The following is a 16,206-nucleotide window of genomic DNA, read 5'->3' as shown; positions in this document are numbered from 1 at the left end:
AGAAGGAGGAGGAGGAGGAGGAGGAGGAGGAGGAGGAGGAGGAGGAGAAGGAGAAGGAGAAGGAGAGAGAAAGGAGGGAGGGAGGAAAAGAAGGAAAGAAGGAAGGAAGGAAGGAAGGAAGGAAGGAAGAAGATACTTGCCCTTTCAAAAAACTTTGCAAAAAGGCCAAAGCCATCAGAAAAGGCAGTTCTGACAAATTTTTATGGCCTCCTCTGGCCCTTTACAATTCCTAGTCCCTTCCCCATCCTCGCTCATTCTGTCTTCTCTCTACCACAGTAAGTAAAGTGGAGACTATAATTGTAAGAGATACTACTGCCTCATTTATTTTAAGTCATATCACATGGACCAAAAGAACACTAACTAGATTAGGGCAGCAGGGGATTTGATTTAAGGCTCTGACATGAGAGGCTGTGATTCAATTTTTAGGGTGCTAATACAGAATAAAGTACACATTCTCCCCATAGTGATGGTGCCAGTTATGAAGGAACAGGAGCAGAGGAACACCTTGAGGAAGATGTTAGCACTCTGGGGAGGAGGAAGCATTCTCATTCACATGTCCCTTCCCAGACTACCTTTTTCCTGTCTCCCCAACCCCTGGGTCTCATTGTCATCATGCCCTCCCCACTTTATTCCCCCACTGCCACAACAGTCCAATTGTACCCAACCAGGACTTATTTATTACACATACTTCCTGAACTGAGAATTTGTTCTTTTCAGGACTCTTAGAATTGGTGGCAATGATGCACAGATCTCTTCAGGAATTCTTGCTGTGTCTACCCCTCTCCTGGCACTGCTGATTCTGATTTGCCCCAGATGCTGCAATTCCCACTTATATTATGTCTGTTGACCAGTGATTACCTTCATGGTTGTTTACCTTCTCAATAGCATGTTTTCCTGCCAGTTCTAGAGAACACTTGAGTCATTTCTCCTATTTGCTTATACTTACACTTGTATCAGATGCCTTAAGCTGAAGTTCTTCTGGGGACAGTTCTATGCACTAGAGAGAAAAGTAGGTGATAGGTATTGGGTTCATACCTCCTCCTCATATGAAGTATATGATAAACATAGATGACGACAAATGACAGGATAGCAGGTAATGATGGACTGGGGTTCATTGCATTAGAACATATGAAAGACATATTGCACAGACTTAGACAGCATGAGCAATTAAGGTGATAGAAGATAAGTCATCCTAGTAGAGAGGGAATGTTTGCCAGGAACAACTTTCTCTTCAATTAGAAAGATTCACTCTGACTGGAGCTGGCTCCTTTCAGAATTTGGTTAAGGTTGAGTACATCCCCATAGCATGGGGGTTTGGCTTCTGTTTATCTTTTAACCGATCTGATACCTGGATTTTTGTGCCTATGATTTTGTTCCAGAAATTGATTCTCATACTATCTGGGTTATCTGAGTCAGCCCTTGGCAAAATTGACATAGATACAAAGTTCATCCTTAGTGCTCTCAGCCTCTTGCTTTTCTATACCCTTTCCTTGGCAGCCCTTCCTTTTCTGGAATTATCTGTCTCTCTCTGTAGAGGGAGAAGTTCTGTCCCTTCCTATTTCCCTAAGATCTTGCTCTCAGTTAAGAAGCTTGTATCAATTGTTTGTTTCTTAGTGCAAATTTAAGTCAGTATATAACCTTTGCTAGGGATATTTGTTTGTTGCAAGCCAGATTTCTAATTGTGGACCAAAATGGGTTTTTACTGATTAAGGAATTTTGAGCATCATTGATGGAGAATATATTTTTATTTATTTTTTATAAACCCTTACCTTGTATCTAGAATCAATAGTATGTATTGGTTCCAAGGCAGAAGAGTGGTAAGGACTAGGCAATGGGGGTTAAGTGACTTGCCCAGGGTCACACATCTAGGAAATGCATATGAGGTCAGATTTGAAGCCAGGCCCTCAGAAGGGTCTGAGGGGGACAGCTGGGTTATCTCAGTAGATTGAGACCTAGGCCTAGAGATGATAGGTCCTGGGTTCAAATCTGGCCTCAGATACCTCCTAGCTGTGTGACTCTGGGCAAGTCACTTAATCCCCGTTGCCTAGCCCTTAGCACTCTTCTGCCTTGGAACCAATACATACTATTGATTCTAAGATACAAGGTAAGGGTTAAAAATTTTAAAAAGTATCCAAGGCCAGATTTCAGCCCAGCATCTCCCATCTTTAGGCCTGGCTTTCAGTCCACTGAAAACAACTAGCTGCCCCCATTTTGGATCTTCTTTTACCTAGTTCTCCAACTCAAGTCCTAGCTAATTGTTCCTGTCTGAGGGACTCTGGGGAGATCTAATCCCTGATCTGTGCTCTACCACTAACTGTAACCCTGGGGAAACCATTTAATTCCCCTGGGCTTTAATTTTCTTACCTATAAACTAAGAGGGTGAGGCAAGGTGATGTCCAAGGTACTTTTAAAAAAATTCTTTGCTCTTATCAATGTTGAAATAAATCTGGATTTAGGCATCTTTGTGTTTTGGGGGAAGAATTTATTTTTCTTTTCTTTTTTGAAAGAGTTTTTCTTGGGGGCAGCTGGGTAGCTCAGTGGATTGAGAGTCAGGCCTAGAGACAGAAGGTCCTAGGTTCAAATCTGGCCTCAGACACTTCCCAGTTGTGTGACCCTGGGCAAGTCACTTGACCCCTATTGCGTACCCTTACCATTCTTCTACCTTGGAGCCAATACACAGTATTGACTCCAAGATGGAAGGTAAAGGTTTTAAAAAAAAGTTTTTCTTCGTGCTCTCCTTTATGTTTCTGCCTTTTCCTAGTGAGTGCTCACTCCCCTCATAAGCACCTTCACTTATAACATTGAAATATGTTGTTAAGCAAAACAAACCAATACATTGCCTATGTCTTGCATTATATACTTCATTTTGCAACTATGACCTATGACTTCTCCCAAGAGAAGGGAATTCTGTTTCTTCATGTGTTCTCTGAAGTCAGTGTTGATCACCGAATCAGTTTGAATTCTGATGTTGTGCAATGTTGCTTTCCTTAACATAAAAAATCAGTTTCTTGGTAAAATCACTAATCTACCCTTGTTTCACATGCCCATAACACATAACTGGTATTTGTGCCAACAGAACTTAGCCATCCTGCTTATAACTAGGCATATTTATATATTTACCTGGTAAATATTTCTATATAAGAAATGGAAATGTTCACTTTAAAGGATCTTATAAAAATATCCCCCTTGGGGTGAAGAGTAGAGGAGGGAACATTTTACACTTAAGAAAATTAGTCATTTCATAAAAATGTTAGCCGCCCACCTAATATTCATAGGTTTCCTTTCATAGGTGTCTGCTGGGAATAATACACATGCCTGTTCAGAGTGCCTGACACAAACAACTCAGTGTCTTTTCCCTATTATTCTGAAGTAGATTTTCTGGAAATTTTATAGCTCAAGCTTTAGTCCTTGTAGGACTCTAAGATTTTCATAACCGATTTTTTTAAAAGCCCTTATGTTCCATTTTAGAACCAATACCAAGTATTGGTTCCAAGGTGTGGTAAGGGTTAAATAGTTAAAGTGACTTGCCCAGGGTCATACCACTATCCTTTCCCCTCCCCTTCTAGACAGGTTTTGCTGTAACCTGCTTTCAGTTACCTTTTCAGATGGAAAAAGAGAGAAGAGTTTTATAGTTTACAAAGGTTTGAGGTTTTTCAGGTTTGGGAGATTCTATATTTGAGATCCAAAGAACATAATGCTATGGGTTCTAAGATATCAATGTAGAAGACTAAGTTCTCCATCAAAATGCTTTATTAAGGAATATCTTGGCAAACACATTTCAGAAATTGGCACTAATTTGGAAATGTTCGTTTCACAACTAGCTTACAATCAAAAAAGCAACAGGATATTCCCTGTTCTCCATGAAGCACCTTTTTCAATTTGTCATTGTTCCTTACTAAAATACATTATTATTATTGATGCAGACCAATCCCTACCCATTTTAAGGCTCTAGCACCCTTTGCTATTTGCTAGTAAATAGCAGAGACAAGATTTGAATTAAATTCTTTTTCACTTAAAGTTCAATAATTTATCTACAAAACCAGAGCTGGGAATGTCTACAACAAGGCAATATTTGATTCATTCTCTTATTCTTATCAATGATTAGAAAAACCACTGGTTGGTCATTTTTCTTTGCGAACAAAAAGAAGTGAAAAAGAAATCTAATACTTTACATGGTATCATACACAGAAAAAAACTGCTCATGATCAAAATGTTTGCCAAATCACTGGTAATGCAGAACATACTATACTTTGCTATTCCATTCCAATTAAGTATGACTTTTTCAGAGCAAAAAGTAAAGATCCTGCCACAATGTCTATGAAGTTTATAATAATCAAAGACCAAATTTATTTAGAGATGTATAGTTTTCAGGGTACATTTCCTTGCAAAGGAAAGAAGGTATTGTTAAGCTTTGTACAACTTTGGAGTTTGTGTGTGTGTGTATGTGTGTGTGTGTGTGTGTGTGTCTGTCTGTCTGTCTGTCTGTCTGAGACAGAGAGACAGAGACTTTAATCCTCTCACCAAGATAATACTTCTAGTAACAGATTTAAAAAATATATACTTTTAAGGGTTTACGTAGGTGGCTCAGTGGGTTGAGAGCCAGGCCTGGAGAAGGGAATTCTTGGGTTCAAATCTGGCCTACTTCCTAGCTGTGTGACCCTGGGCAAGTCACTTAGCTCACATTGCCTATCCCCTCTCATTAAAACAAACAAACAAATAAATAAATAAATAAATAAAGTATGTGTTTAAGAAGACATAGGCTTCCTTCATTTAGTTCACCTGCTCAGTGTCTACCACAGAATAAGCATTTGATGATTTTTGCTTGAATTAAATTTGAATTGGCCCATTATAAATCCTTATCTTTTCTCTAAGGTATGTAATCAACTTCCCTGAACTTTGTCTATGTTATGGGGAATCCAAAGGAGGTTGAATAAACTTCCCTGGGAGCTATTCTCCTCCCATGATTCATCTCATAGCAAAGCTTGTCTCACCTCAAGGTTTCAGGCTACAGGAGGACCATTCTCATGAAATGTAACTAAGAACTGGATGCACTCATTAGTGAGGAAGTAATACACTGTGTAGAAAGAAGAGTGAGCATATGCCACCTATCCCATTTAGCATATCCTGTGAATAATTTCCTTGGAGTTTTCTTTGCTTGTCTGAGATGTCTAAAGATTAATGTGCCTAATAGGAGACAAGCTGATGTCATGACTTCACTGAATAAGATTAGATTAATTTTAAACCTGGAAGTGATTTGATACCTCAACACATGGTCCAGTGTGGGGGTTCCTATTAGGTGTGAACATTAAGGAAGTAGAACTAAACCCAGAGTTCCTATAATTCCATGATGTAGAGAGACTGAGAGAAATTCCAGAAGCATCCTAACTCTTGTCTATTTTGGAATTAATTTATGCCAACAACTAATGCTAAATCCCATCTTTCTATGTTCCTGTAAATGTAGGGAAATTGTAGGGCTGCAGATAAAAGAGCATGTCATTTTTCCCCACTGAGCTTTTAGTAAGTTACATTTCATGAGAACAGTCATCTTATAGCTGGAAACCTTAAGGTGAGGCAAGCTTTTACTATGAGATAAATCAGGTGTGAAGGTAGATGTGAGACGAAAGCAGATCCTTTCTATCCCCTTTGGCTTCTCTACAACATAGACAAAGTTCAGAGGAGGAGCTGATTACCTATCTTAGAGAGACGGTAGAGATACAGACTTCTGAACCAATTCAAATTTAATTTGAGCAAAAATTAAATTATGTGATAGACATTGGCCAGATGAAGCACATAAATAGAAGGAGTCGTTGTGTTCTTAAGTATATATTAAAAATCGATTACTGGAGTTATTATCTTGGTGAGAAAATTAAACACACACATCTGTGAGGCTTAAATATCTCATCATTCACCTTCTATTCCAAACCTGGGATATCTTCGGGACTATATTATAAAGACTGTAGGCTGTATTACTGTGAGCATTTAGATGTTTCCATATTTGGGCACTAAACTAAGGAAGGAAATCCCATAGAAAACATATAGGTGAATAATAATATATAATATTCTATAAATAGAAATGTTCTTAAGTAAAAACATAAACTTCTGCTAGGTTTTTGTTTTGTTTTCCTCCTTCTCTTCTTTTCTTCATATTTTTCAGTAGAATGAAAGCTCTTTGAAGGCTGGAATTGGTTTTCATTTCATTTCATTTTTGCATCCCTAACAGCAGAATCACATTTTGCACATAGTGGGTGCTTAATAAATGATTGTTGGGTCATATTAGATTAATTTTTAACTTGGAAATGGAATGCTTTTAACTAGAGAAGGTCCACAGGTGAACAGATGGAATGAGATTAATCAAATCTGATAAATGGAATCCATTGAGTAAGAAAATTAATCTCCTGTTAGGTAAGAAGAAATAAAGCTTCTACCCATCGCAGTCTAGATTCTTGGAATATTGGGGCCTTTAGAATTGTAGGGCAACCAGACAGAGTAGCCTTGTATGGAGTTACTTCCTTAAGTCATAAACCTGGTTAACATTGAAACAAAATCTTTGCTGGGCTGAGGTAATGGTTTATTTTACAGTAATGTCTCTCTGTTTTGATTATATCTTAGTCTTTTGGAGGCATGGTGGATGTGGTAGACGCCTCATATAAATTCATTGTGTAGGATCATTTCATTGTTGCTTGTTTTGATACAAGCTTCTTTCTCCTCCTATGTTGTCTGATTGTGGATTTCTGGAAGAGCCAATTGCAAAGACTTCATAGTCTTTAAACACTGTCTTGGTATGCTTTTAGAAAGAATAGAGATAGTTTTGACTTCCTGGTTAAGATGGCGGCTGAGTAAAAAGCAGCTGCTTAACCACTCCTAACCAAAACTTATAGGACTCCTCAAGAAGAAATAAAAACAAATCCAGAGGAACAAAGGGACTCCACAACAGGGCGCAGCATTGAAGGTACATGGAATCGGGGCATTTTGATGCTATAAGGGGATGAAATAGCTCTCACTAAAATGAAGTGGAGCAACCCCCTCCCCCACCCCACACCACCTACAGTGCCAAAGCCAGCGAACAAGAGCTAGAGCAAGCTTGGGGCACTCAACTCCTTGGCAGCTACCTGGGGTCACCAGGGCCTGTTCCTGAGAGCAGCAATACTTAAGACCCCAAGAGGCTAAAGAACACGTGCTGACTTTGAATGCAGACCCTGAGCACAGGCGCAAGCGCAGGCTCTTGAGTCCATGGATCCTGAGTGCAGGAGCAGACTTGGATCCTGAGCACAGGAGTGGACCTTGAGTGAGGACCCAGGGCAGAGGGGAGCACGACTGTGGAAACAGCTCCCTGCAACTATTAAAGGAGCCTCAGACAGAGGAACAAACAAGGGGGCCACCAGGAGGCTTGACTCTGAGAACAACAAGATCTGAGACTTCAGGAGCCTAGAGAGCACAAACAGACTCTGGGTGTAAGGAAAAACCTGAGAGGGCACAGGGCTAACAATGGCAAGCCATTCTCAAGAACCCCAAAAGAGAAAGGTCATCAAGAAAAAATCTGTAACACTGGACAACTTTTACACAGAGAAAGTCCAGACAGCAGAGCAAACAGCAGAGAAGAACAAACAAGTAATCACATCCAAACCTTCCCAAAATAATAAAAACTGGTCACAAGCTATTGAAGAGTTCAAATCTGAGATGATGAGAAAGATGGAAGAGATCTGGCAAGAAAATAACAGTTTAAAAGGCAGAATTTCACAATTGGAAAGTGAGGCAAGTCAACTGAAGACCAGAAATGACCAGATTGAAAAGGAAAACCAAAAGATTATAACCAAAAACCAGTCCCTAAAGGCTAGAATTGAGCCTTTAGCTTTAGAAGCTAAAGATCTCTCAAGACAGCAAGAACAAATAAAACAAAGTCAAAAGACTGATAAAATAGAAGGAAACATGAAATATCTCAATGAGAAATTGACAGATCAAGAAAACAGGGCTAGAAGAGACAATTTGAGAATCATTGGTCTTCCTGAAAAAGCAGAAATTAATAGAAATTTGGACTCCATACTAAAGGAAATTATTCAGCAAAATTGTCCTAAAGTTTTACAACAAGAGGGCAATATTGACATTGAAAGGATCCATAGATCACCCTCTACACTAGACCCAGAAAAGACATCCCCCAGGAATATAATAGCCAAATTCAAGAGCTTCCAAGTCAAAGAAAAATCTTACAAGAAGCTAGAGAGAGACAATTCAAATATCAAGGAGCACCAATCAGGATCACACAGGATCTGGCAGCTTCTACATTAAAAGACCGCAAGGCTTGGAATATGATATTCAGAAAGGCAAGAGAACTGGGCCTTAAACCACGCATCAACTACCCATCAAAACTGACTATATACTTCCAGGGGAAAGTATGGGCATTCAACAAAATTGAAGATTTCCAAGTATTTGCACAGAAAAGACCAGGATTAAATGTAAAGTTTGATATCCAACCACAAAAATCAAGAGAAACATGAAAAGGTAAATAAGAAAGAGAGGGGGAAGAAAGAAACCCATAATTTTTAAATTTGCCTCTTTAAGGGCTTCAATAAGATCTAATTATTGGTATTCCTATGTGGAGAAATGTTATGTGTAATTCTCTGTAGTGAACTCTATTCACTATTATAGTATTCACTATTATAGTAATCAGAAGAATAATTCATAGGGACAGGGTGGAATACTAAATGGTCTAAGATGATACGGGGGTTGGGAAAGAGGGGGGCAAATAGTAGGGGACACCAAGAGAAACTTGAGTGAATAAGAAAAATAGGATATTATATTACACACAGAGGGCATGGGAAGGGGAGGGGACAAATACTATTATAAGAAGGAGAGGAAGAGAGCATTAAGAGGTAATATTTAAACCTTACTCTCAGTGTAATCAACCTGGAGAAGGAAGAGTAGCTATATTATCCAAATTAGATTTAATTGATATGTGGAGAAAAATAAATAGGGGCAAAAAGGAATACACCTTCTTTTCAGCTGCACATGGTACAAAGATTGACCATGTAATAGGGCATAGAAACATTGCAAACAAATGCAATAGAGCAGAAATAATAAATGTAACCTTCTCAGATCATAATGCAATAAAAATAATAATTAGTAAGGGCACTTGGACAGGCAAATCAAAAACTAATTGGAAATTAAATAATATGATTCTCCAAAACCAGTTAGTCAAAGAAGAAATCATAGAAACAACCAACAATTTCACTGAAGAGAATGACAATGATAAGACATCCTACCAAACTCTGTGGGATGCAGCCAAGACAGTACTCAGGGGGAAATTTATATTCTTGAGTGCATATATTAACAAATTAAAGAGGACAGAGATCAATGAATCGGGTATGCAACTCAAAAAATTAGAAAGCTAGCAAATTAAAAACCCCCAGATGAAAACTAAATTAGAAATACTAAAAATCAAGGGAGAAATTAATAAAATGGAAAGTAAGAGAACTATTGAATTAATAAATAAGACTAGAAGCTGGTATTTTGAAAAAACATACAAAATAGACAAAGTACTGGTCAATCTAATAAGAAAAAGGAAAGAAGAAAACCAAATTGACAGTATTAAAGATGAAAAGGGAGACCTCACCTCTAATGAAGGGGAAATTAAGGCAATCATTAAAAACTATTTTGCCCAATTATATGGCAATAAATATAACAATTTAGGAGATATGGATGAATATTTACAAAAATATAAATTGCCTAGATTAACAGCGGAAGAAATAGAATACCTAAATAATCCCATATCAGAAATAGAAATTGAACAAGCCATCAAAGAACTTCCTAAGAAAAAATCACCAGGACCTGATGGATTCACAAGTGAATTCTATCAGATATTCAAAGAGCAACTAATCCCAATACTATACAAATTATTTGATATGATAAGCAAAGAAGGAGTCCTAACAAATTCCTTTTATGACACAAATATGGTACTGATTCCAAAGCCAGGGAGATCAAAAACAGAGAAAGAAAACTACAGACCATATGAACATAGATGCAAAAATTTTAAATAGAATACTAGCAATGAGACTCCAGCAAGTAATTAAGAAGATCATCCACCATGATCTGGTGGGATTTTTACCAGGAATGCAAGGTTGGTTCACCATTAGGAAAACTATCCACATAATTGACCATATCAACAATCTAACAAACAAAAATCACATGATTATCTCAATAGATGCTGAAAAAGCCTTTGACAAAATACAGCATCCATTCCTATTGAAAACACTGAAAAGTATAGGAATAGAAGGAACTTTCCTAAAAATAATAAACAGTATATACCTAAAACCATCAACAAGCGTCATATGCAATGGGGATAAATTAGAAGCCTTCCCAATAAGATCAGGAGTGAAACAAGGATGCCCATTATCACCTCTATTATTCAACATAGTACTAGAAACTCTAGCAGTTGCAATTAGAGAAGAAAAAGAAATTGAAGGTATCAAAATAGGCAATAAGGAGACTAAACTATAACTCTTTGCAGATGATATGATGGTATACTTAAAAAAATCATAGAGAATCAACTAAGAAGCTTGTAGAAATAATCAACAACTTTAGCAAAGTTGCAGGATACAAAATAAATGCACATAAATCATCAGCATTTCTATATATTTCCAACACATCACAACAGCAAGAGGTAGAAAGAGAAACACCATTTAAAATCACCCTATTATTATTATTATTCCTATTGACTCCCAGAGGAGCATAGGGCCTCAACCATCTCACACCAACGGACTCTGTTCTGGGCAACTTCCCCCAACTGGGCCCATGTCACTCCGACCGTCCTTGTCTCGTTCTCGGCATATCTCCGCCAGGTCTGCCATCCGATGTCCAAGATGTGATGGAGGCATCCGTCAACAAAGACCTGGAGTTTGTTGGCTTTTGCCAGCACGAGTCATGGACTCTGTTGGAGAGCAATCTTCCAGACTAGGCGATTGTTGGTTTTGTTGATTTAATGAGGTTGCAGTTTCTTTAGCAAGTAAGATTTTTACAGGGTGAGGTTGCTAGCCTCCTGCCCAAACCTCCTCCTTTTTCAGCCGGGCTTGGGACCGCCCTTGGCGGAGTTAAATCACCCTAGACAATATAAAATACTTAGGAATCTATTTACCAAAACAAACACAGCAATTATATGAAAAGAACTACAAAACACTTTCCAAACAAATAAAACTGGATCTCAACGATTGGAAAGCCATTAATTGCTCATGGATAGGATGAGCTAACATAATAAAAATGACCATTCTACCCAAATTAATTTACCTATTTAGCGCCATACCTATCAAATTACCAAAAAACTTCTTTATTGAATTAGGAAAAACTATAACAAATTTCATTTGGAATAACAAAAGGTCAAGAATATCAAGGGAAATAATGAAAAAAAAAATGTGAAGGAAGGGGTCCTAGCAGTACCAGATATTAAACTATACTATAAAGCAGCAGTCATCAAAACAATATGGTACTGGCTAAGAGATAGAAGGGAGTATCACTGGAATAGACTTGGGGTAAGTAAGGTCAGCAAGACAGTGTATGATAAACCCAAAGAGCCCAACTTTTGAGACATGAATCCACTATTTGACAAAAACAGCTGGGAAATTTGGAAAACAATATGGGAGAGATTAGGTTTAGATCAACATCTCACACCCTACACCAAGATAAATTCAGAATGGGTATATATATGAATATAAAGAGGGAAACTATAAATAAGTTAAGTGAACACAGAATAGTACACTTGTCAGATCTCTGGAAAGGAAAGATTTTAAAACCAAGCATGAGTTAGAGAAAATTACAAAATGTAAATTAAATGGTTTTGATTCTATTAAACTAAAAAGCTTTTGTACAAACAAAAACAATGTAGTCAAAATCAGAAGGGAAACAACAAATTGGGAAAAAATCTTTATAACTAAAAACTCTGACAGCGGTCTAATTACTCAAATATACAAGGAGTTAAAGCAATTGTATAAAAAATCAAGCCATTCCTCAATTGATAAATGGGCAAGAGACATGAATAGGCAATTTTCAGGTAAAGAAATCAAAAGTATCAATAAGCTCATGAGAAAGTGTTCTAAATCTCTAATAATTAGATAAATGCAAATCAAAACAACTCTGAAGTATCACCTCACACCTAGCAGATTGGCTAAAATGAAAGAAGGGGAGAGTAATGAATGCTGGAGGGGATGTGGCAAAATTGGGACATTAATGCATTGCTGGGGAGTTGTGAACTGATCCAATCATTTTGGCTGGCAATTTGGAACTATGCTCAAAGGACTATAAAAGAATGCCTGCCCTTTGATCCAGCCATACCATTGTTGTGTTTGTACCCCAAAAAGAGATCATAAATAAACAAACTTGTACGAAAATATTTATAGCTGCACTTTTCGTGGTGGCAAAGAACTGGAAAATGAGGGTATGTCCTTCAATTGGGGAATGGCTGAACAAATTGTGGTATATGCTGGTGATGGAATACTATTGGGCTCAAAGGAATAATAAACTGGAGGAGTTGCCGGTGAACTGGAGAGACCTCCAGGAACTGATGCAGAGCGAAAGGAGCAGAGCCAGAAGAACATTGTACACAGAGACTGATATACTGTGGTAAAATTGAATGTAATGGGTTTCTGTACCAGCAACAATGCAATGACCCAGGACACCTCTGAGGGATGTATGGTAAAGAAAGCTACCTACATTCAGAGGAAGAACTGCAGGAGAAGAAAAATATAAGAAAAGCAACTGCTTGAACGCATGGGTCGGGGTAGACATGATTGGGGATGTGGACTCGAAACTACCACACCAATGCAACTATCAACAATTTGGAAATAGGTCTTGATCAAGGACACATGACAAAACCATTGGAAATGTGCGTCAGCCATGGGTGGGGGGTGTGCGTGGGGTGAAGGGGAAAGTGGGAGCATGAATCATGTAACCATGTTAAAAATGAATATTAATAAATTTTTTAAAAAAGAAAGAATAGAGACCTTAAATCTCTGACAATACAATTTCTGCCTTTATTTAATAGGAAATCTATAGTATGCAAGACTTCAATGGATCTGTAGTCTCTCAAGTACAGGTATTCTCCCCTTTGGAAAAGATCACAACTATTCATGTCTTCTCATTCATATTCTTTCCTAGGTATTCCCCAAAGGGAAAATCCAGTGTGATGGAGGCCTTTCTCCAAGGTATACATACATACATACATACATAGAGACACACAGATATAGACACAAGCACATACAAACATATTCAACCCATTAATCTGTTCTCCTTTATTCTACCAATTGACCAGTCCAACTCTTCCTATAATTATGCATTTCTTCAATGATTTACTTTATGTCACTTCATTACAACCTACCTACTTTTGGTTATTATGTACCACTCCACAATCTTTTGTATTAACTATATCTTTTAATTCTTCAAATATTGTGACTTTCCAAGATTTTCATCAATATAGCATTCTTAGAAGAACAATTGTGTTCAAATGATTGGTTTCTTGCTGAGGAATAGCTTTGGATTATTGGAAATCATCCTGCAGAATTTTTTATTGTAAACCCAAAGAAAGCACTGACCAGCTACAGTACCTTTCTTAGTTCTTTATGGGGATTAAGTGCACTGGTCAGCTTATCATATTGTGTAATCTGGTCAATAGGCATTTTTCATCCATTTAGTTCTTTTTTATTGAAATTTCTTTGAGTTTTCTTTTATCTCATTGAGGAGGTCCTGAAATTTTCTGATGAACAAAGAATTGCTTTCATCTGGAACTCAAAAGCAACACAAAGTATTATTTTTTTGGATAAAAAGAGTGTGATTTTGCAATCAGCACTGTAATCATTCCCTTGTAACTGATATTAGTGTTCATAATTGCAATTATCTTTTGGGTCATGCTCACTCATCATAAGCACTGCAAGAAGAAATGACCAGCTGCCCCATGAAACTTTTCTTGTTGCCTTTGAGCTCATAGTAAACAATCTACCATCTTTCCTGATTGTCTTTCTAAGGAGTTGCTATGAACCATGTTCCCATTTACCTGGGATTAAGAGTATTCACTAAAATTTATAACCACTCTGGAGATTTCAATAAACAGTTCATGAGGTTATACTAGTGAATAAAAACCAGTAAAGGGCCCAAGATAAAGGGAAAATCTCAAGCCCTTTTAGTAGGTTTTCATGAGGTCCTAGGCACTGAAAAGATACATTTTGCCTTAGAAAGGGAATGACAGGGGACCACTGTAGAATAATAAGATACCATAGCTGGCAAGGAACTTAGAGATCATCTAGTTCAAACTCCTTATTTTACACATGAGGAACATAAGGCTCAGAGAAGTTAAATGACTTACCCAGGCTGACATAAGTAGATAGTGGCAGAGCATAGTATGGAATCTAGGTTGCCTAGCCTTCAATTTAACATTCTTTCCCTTGCCTCTGATCTGCAGGGGGAAACAGCTCTCTAAATTGTTCTACTAGGGAAAAAAAATAAAGTCTTTCTTATTGCTTTGAATAAAGAAATGTTTACATGTGCATTTTAAATATTGGGCTTTATTATTCTATTTTAAATGGCTGGACTTCAGATTCAATTTTCAATGTTAATATTCAGTTTTTAATATTCTCTGTGTTACTCCTACCCTTTGGTGACAGACAAGTCAATTGTTTAAACAGTATTCTTCCTATTGTTTCTGCCTAGTTTGTCTCAGACTTCTCCTTCTTCATGATTATTTTCTTCTCGATTTGTAGCAAAAGGGTTAACACAGGATTCTTCTCACATATTTATTTGTCAGTTTCTACCCAACCAAAGCTAAAAAGTGGACCAGTGTCCTAAGGGAGGCCAGGGAATGTCATTTGGAATTTGTTGATCTTGTTCCTTTGCTTTTGCTGCTGTCCACTAAGAAAGGACTAGGGGGAGGGTTACTAGGCAGAAAATCCCCTCTCTAGGTCCAAATCTGTCCTGTCTTTCCTTATTTCCCTTCTCTTGAGTTTCATCCTCTTCTATGCTCCAGTTAGCAAATGTGCATTACAGTGTTCAGGCTAGAACTGGAGCAGTAGCCGCAAAGCAGCTAATTCCACTTGACTTAAGAGGCAGTCTGGTTTTAGAGACCAGAGATGTTCATCCTGCCCAGTATGACTACATATATGTTTACATGTTTACGTACACACATGTATATACATATAAATACACATACATGCGTATACATGTGTGTGTGTGCATGTGACTAGTTCTCCAACTCACATCTTTGCCTTTTGTTGTAGTTTTTATTATTTCTCTTATATCAACATATAATTGTCCTTTGAATTTTCTCAATGACTACTCATCTTGATTATGTCTAATTAGAGATGAATAGGATAATGGAGAGCATGTTGGATTCAATGTCAAAAAAGTATTTTTAAGTATCATGACTCCATCTGAAACTTTAACTCTTCTTTCCAGCCAAGACTTTTTTTTAAACCCTTCCTTCAGTTTTAGAATCAATATTGGTTCTAATTTGAACCCAGGACCTCTTGTCTCCAGAGCCTAGCTCTCTATCCACTGAAGCTTTTAATTTTCCTTTCATTAAAATTTGAAGATGCATTTCCCTTTCTAGATCATGAGAAAAATATATCTCATTGCTCTGTATTTTTCTCATTTTCTTTTCTTTTTGAAAAATGAGACACAGGAAATACTTCTGGGGAAGGAAACGTGATTTGAATTCTTGAGACTTGGACAGTTAAAGATTTCCCTTTATGTGATCTGAACTCTAGTATCAGGATTATCAACCTTTAAATTTTTTTTTTTGGAGGGGAGGGAGACCATTGGGGTGAAGTGGTCCTGGGGTAGAGGAGAAAAACCACTGGATTAAGAGACAGAAATTCTAGACTTGTTTTTTTTTTGTTTTTGCCATTAATCAGCTGGATATCCAGGGCTTAATTGTAAAGTATAAGGTAGAAGACAAAATAACATCAAAATTATCTTCCAGTTTTAAGTTTCTAGTAAGTTTAAGTTGAGGATCAACATAATCTTCATTAATATTACAAGTCTTTTGAAAATTTTGTCTTAATTTAATTTTGCTATAAGAAATGATGAATAGGATGGGCTCAGAAAAATCTGCAAAGGCTTATATGAACTGATGCAAAATGAAGTAAACAGAACCAGGAAAACAATGTATACTGTAATATCAATATTGTAAAGATAAAACAACTGTGAAAGCCTAAGTGACTTTGATAAGCATAATGA

The 16,206-nt window shown here is 37.3% G+C and overlaps 1 protein-coding gene across 5 annotated transcripts in view; it reads left to right on the top strand.

Moving 5' to 3' along the window:
* The window catches only part of NHS (NHS actin remodeling regulator), a 449,929-nt gene that overhangs the window by 127,906 nt on the left and 305,817 nt on the right, over window positions 1–16,206 (top strand). For 3 of the 5 annotated variants that reach the window (XM_044670339.1, XM_044670335.1, XM_044670338.1), the window contains exons 2-3: window positions 1,417–1,444; window positions 7,075–7,104. The exons of 1 other annotated variant lie outside the window; for it this stretch is intronic. In XM_044670339.1, the coding sequence (XP_044526274.1) occupies window positions 1,417–1,444; window positions 7,075–7,104 (58 nt within the window). The remainder of the gene's footprint in view (window positions 1–1,416; window positions 1,445–7,074; window positions 7,105–16,206) is intronic. One more of the 5 variants, XM_044670334.1, reaches the window with a different exon arrangement.

This window comes from Gracilinanus agilis, chromosome 3 (assembly GCF_016433145.1).
Source record: "Gracilinanus agilis isolate LMUSP501 chromosome 3, AgileGrace, whole genome shotgun sequence".
Taxonomy (NCBI): domain Eukaryota; kingdom Metazoa; phylum Chordata; class Mammalia; order Didelphimorphia; family Didelphidae; genus Gracilinanus; species Gracilinanus agilis.
This window is presented reverse-complemented; position numbering and strand designations above follow the sequence as displayed.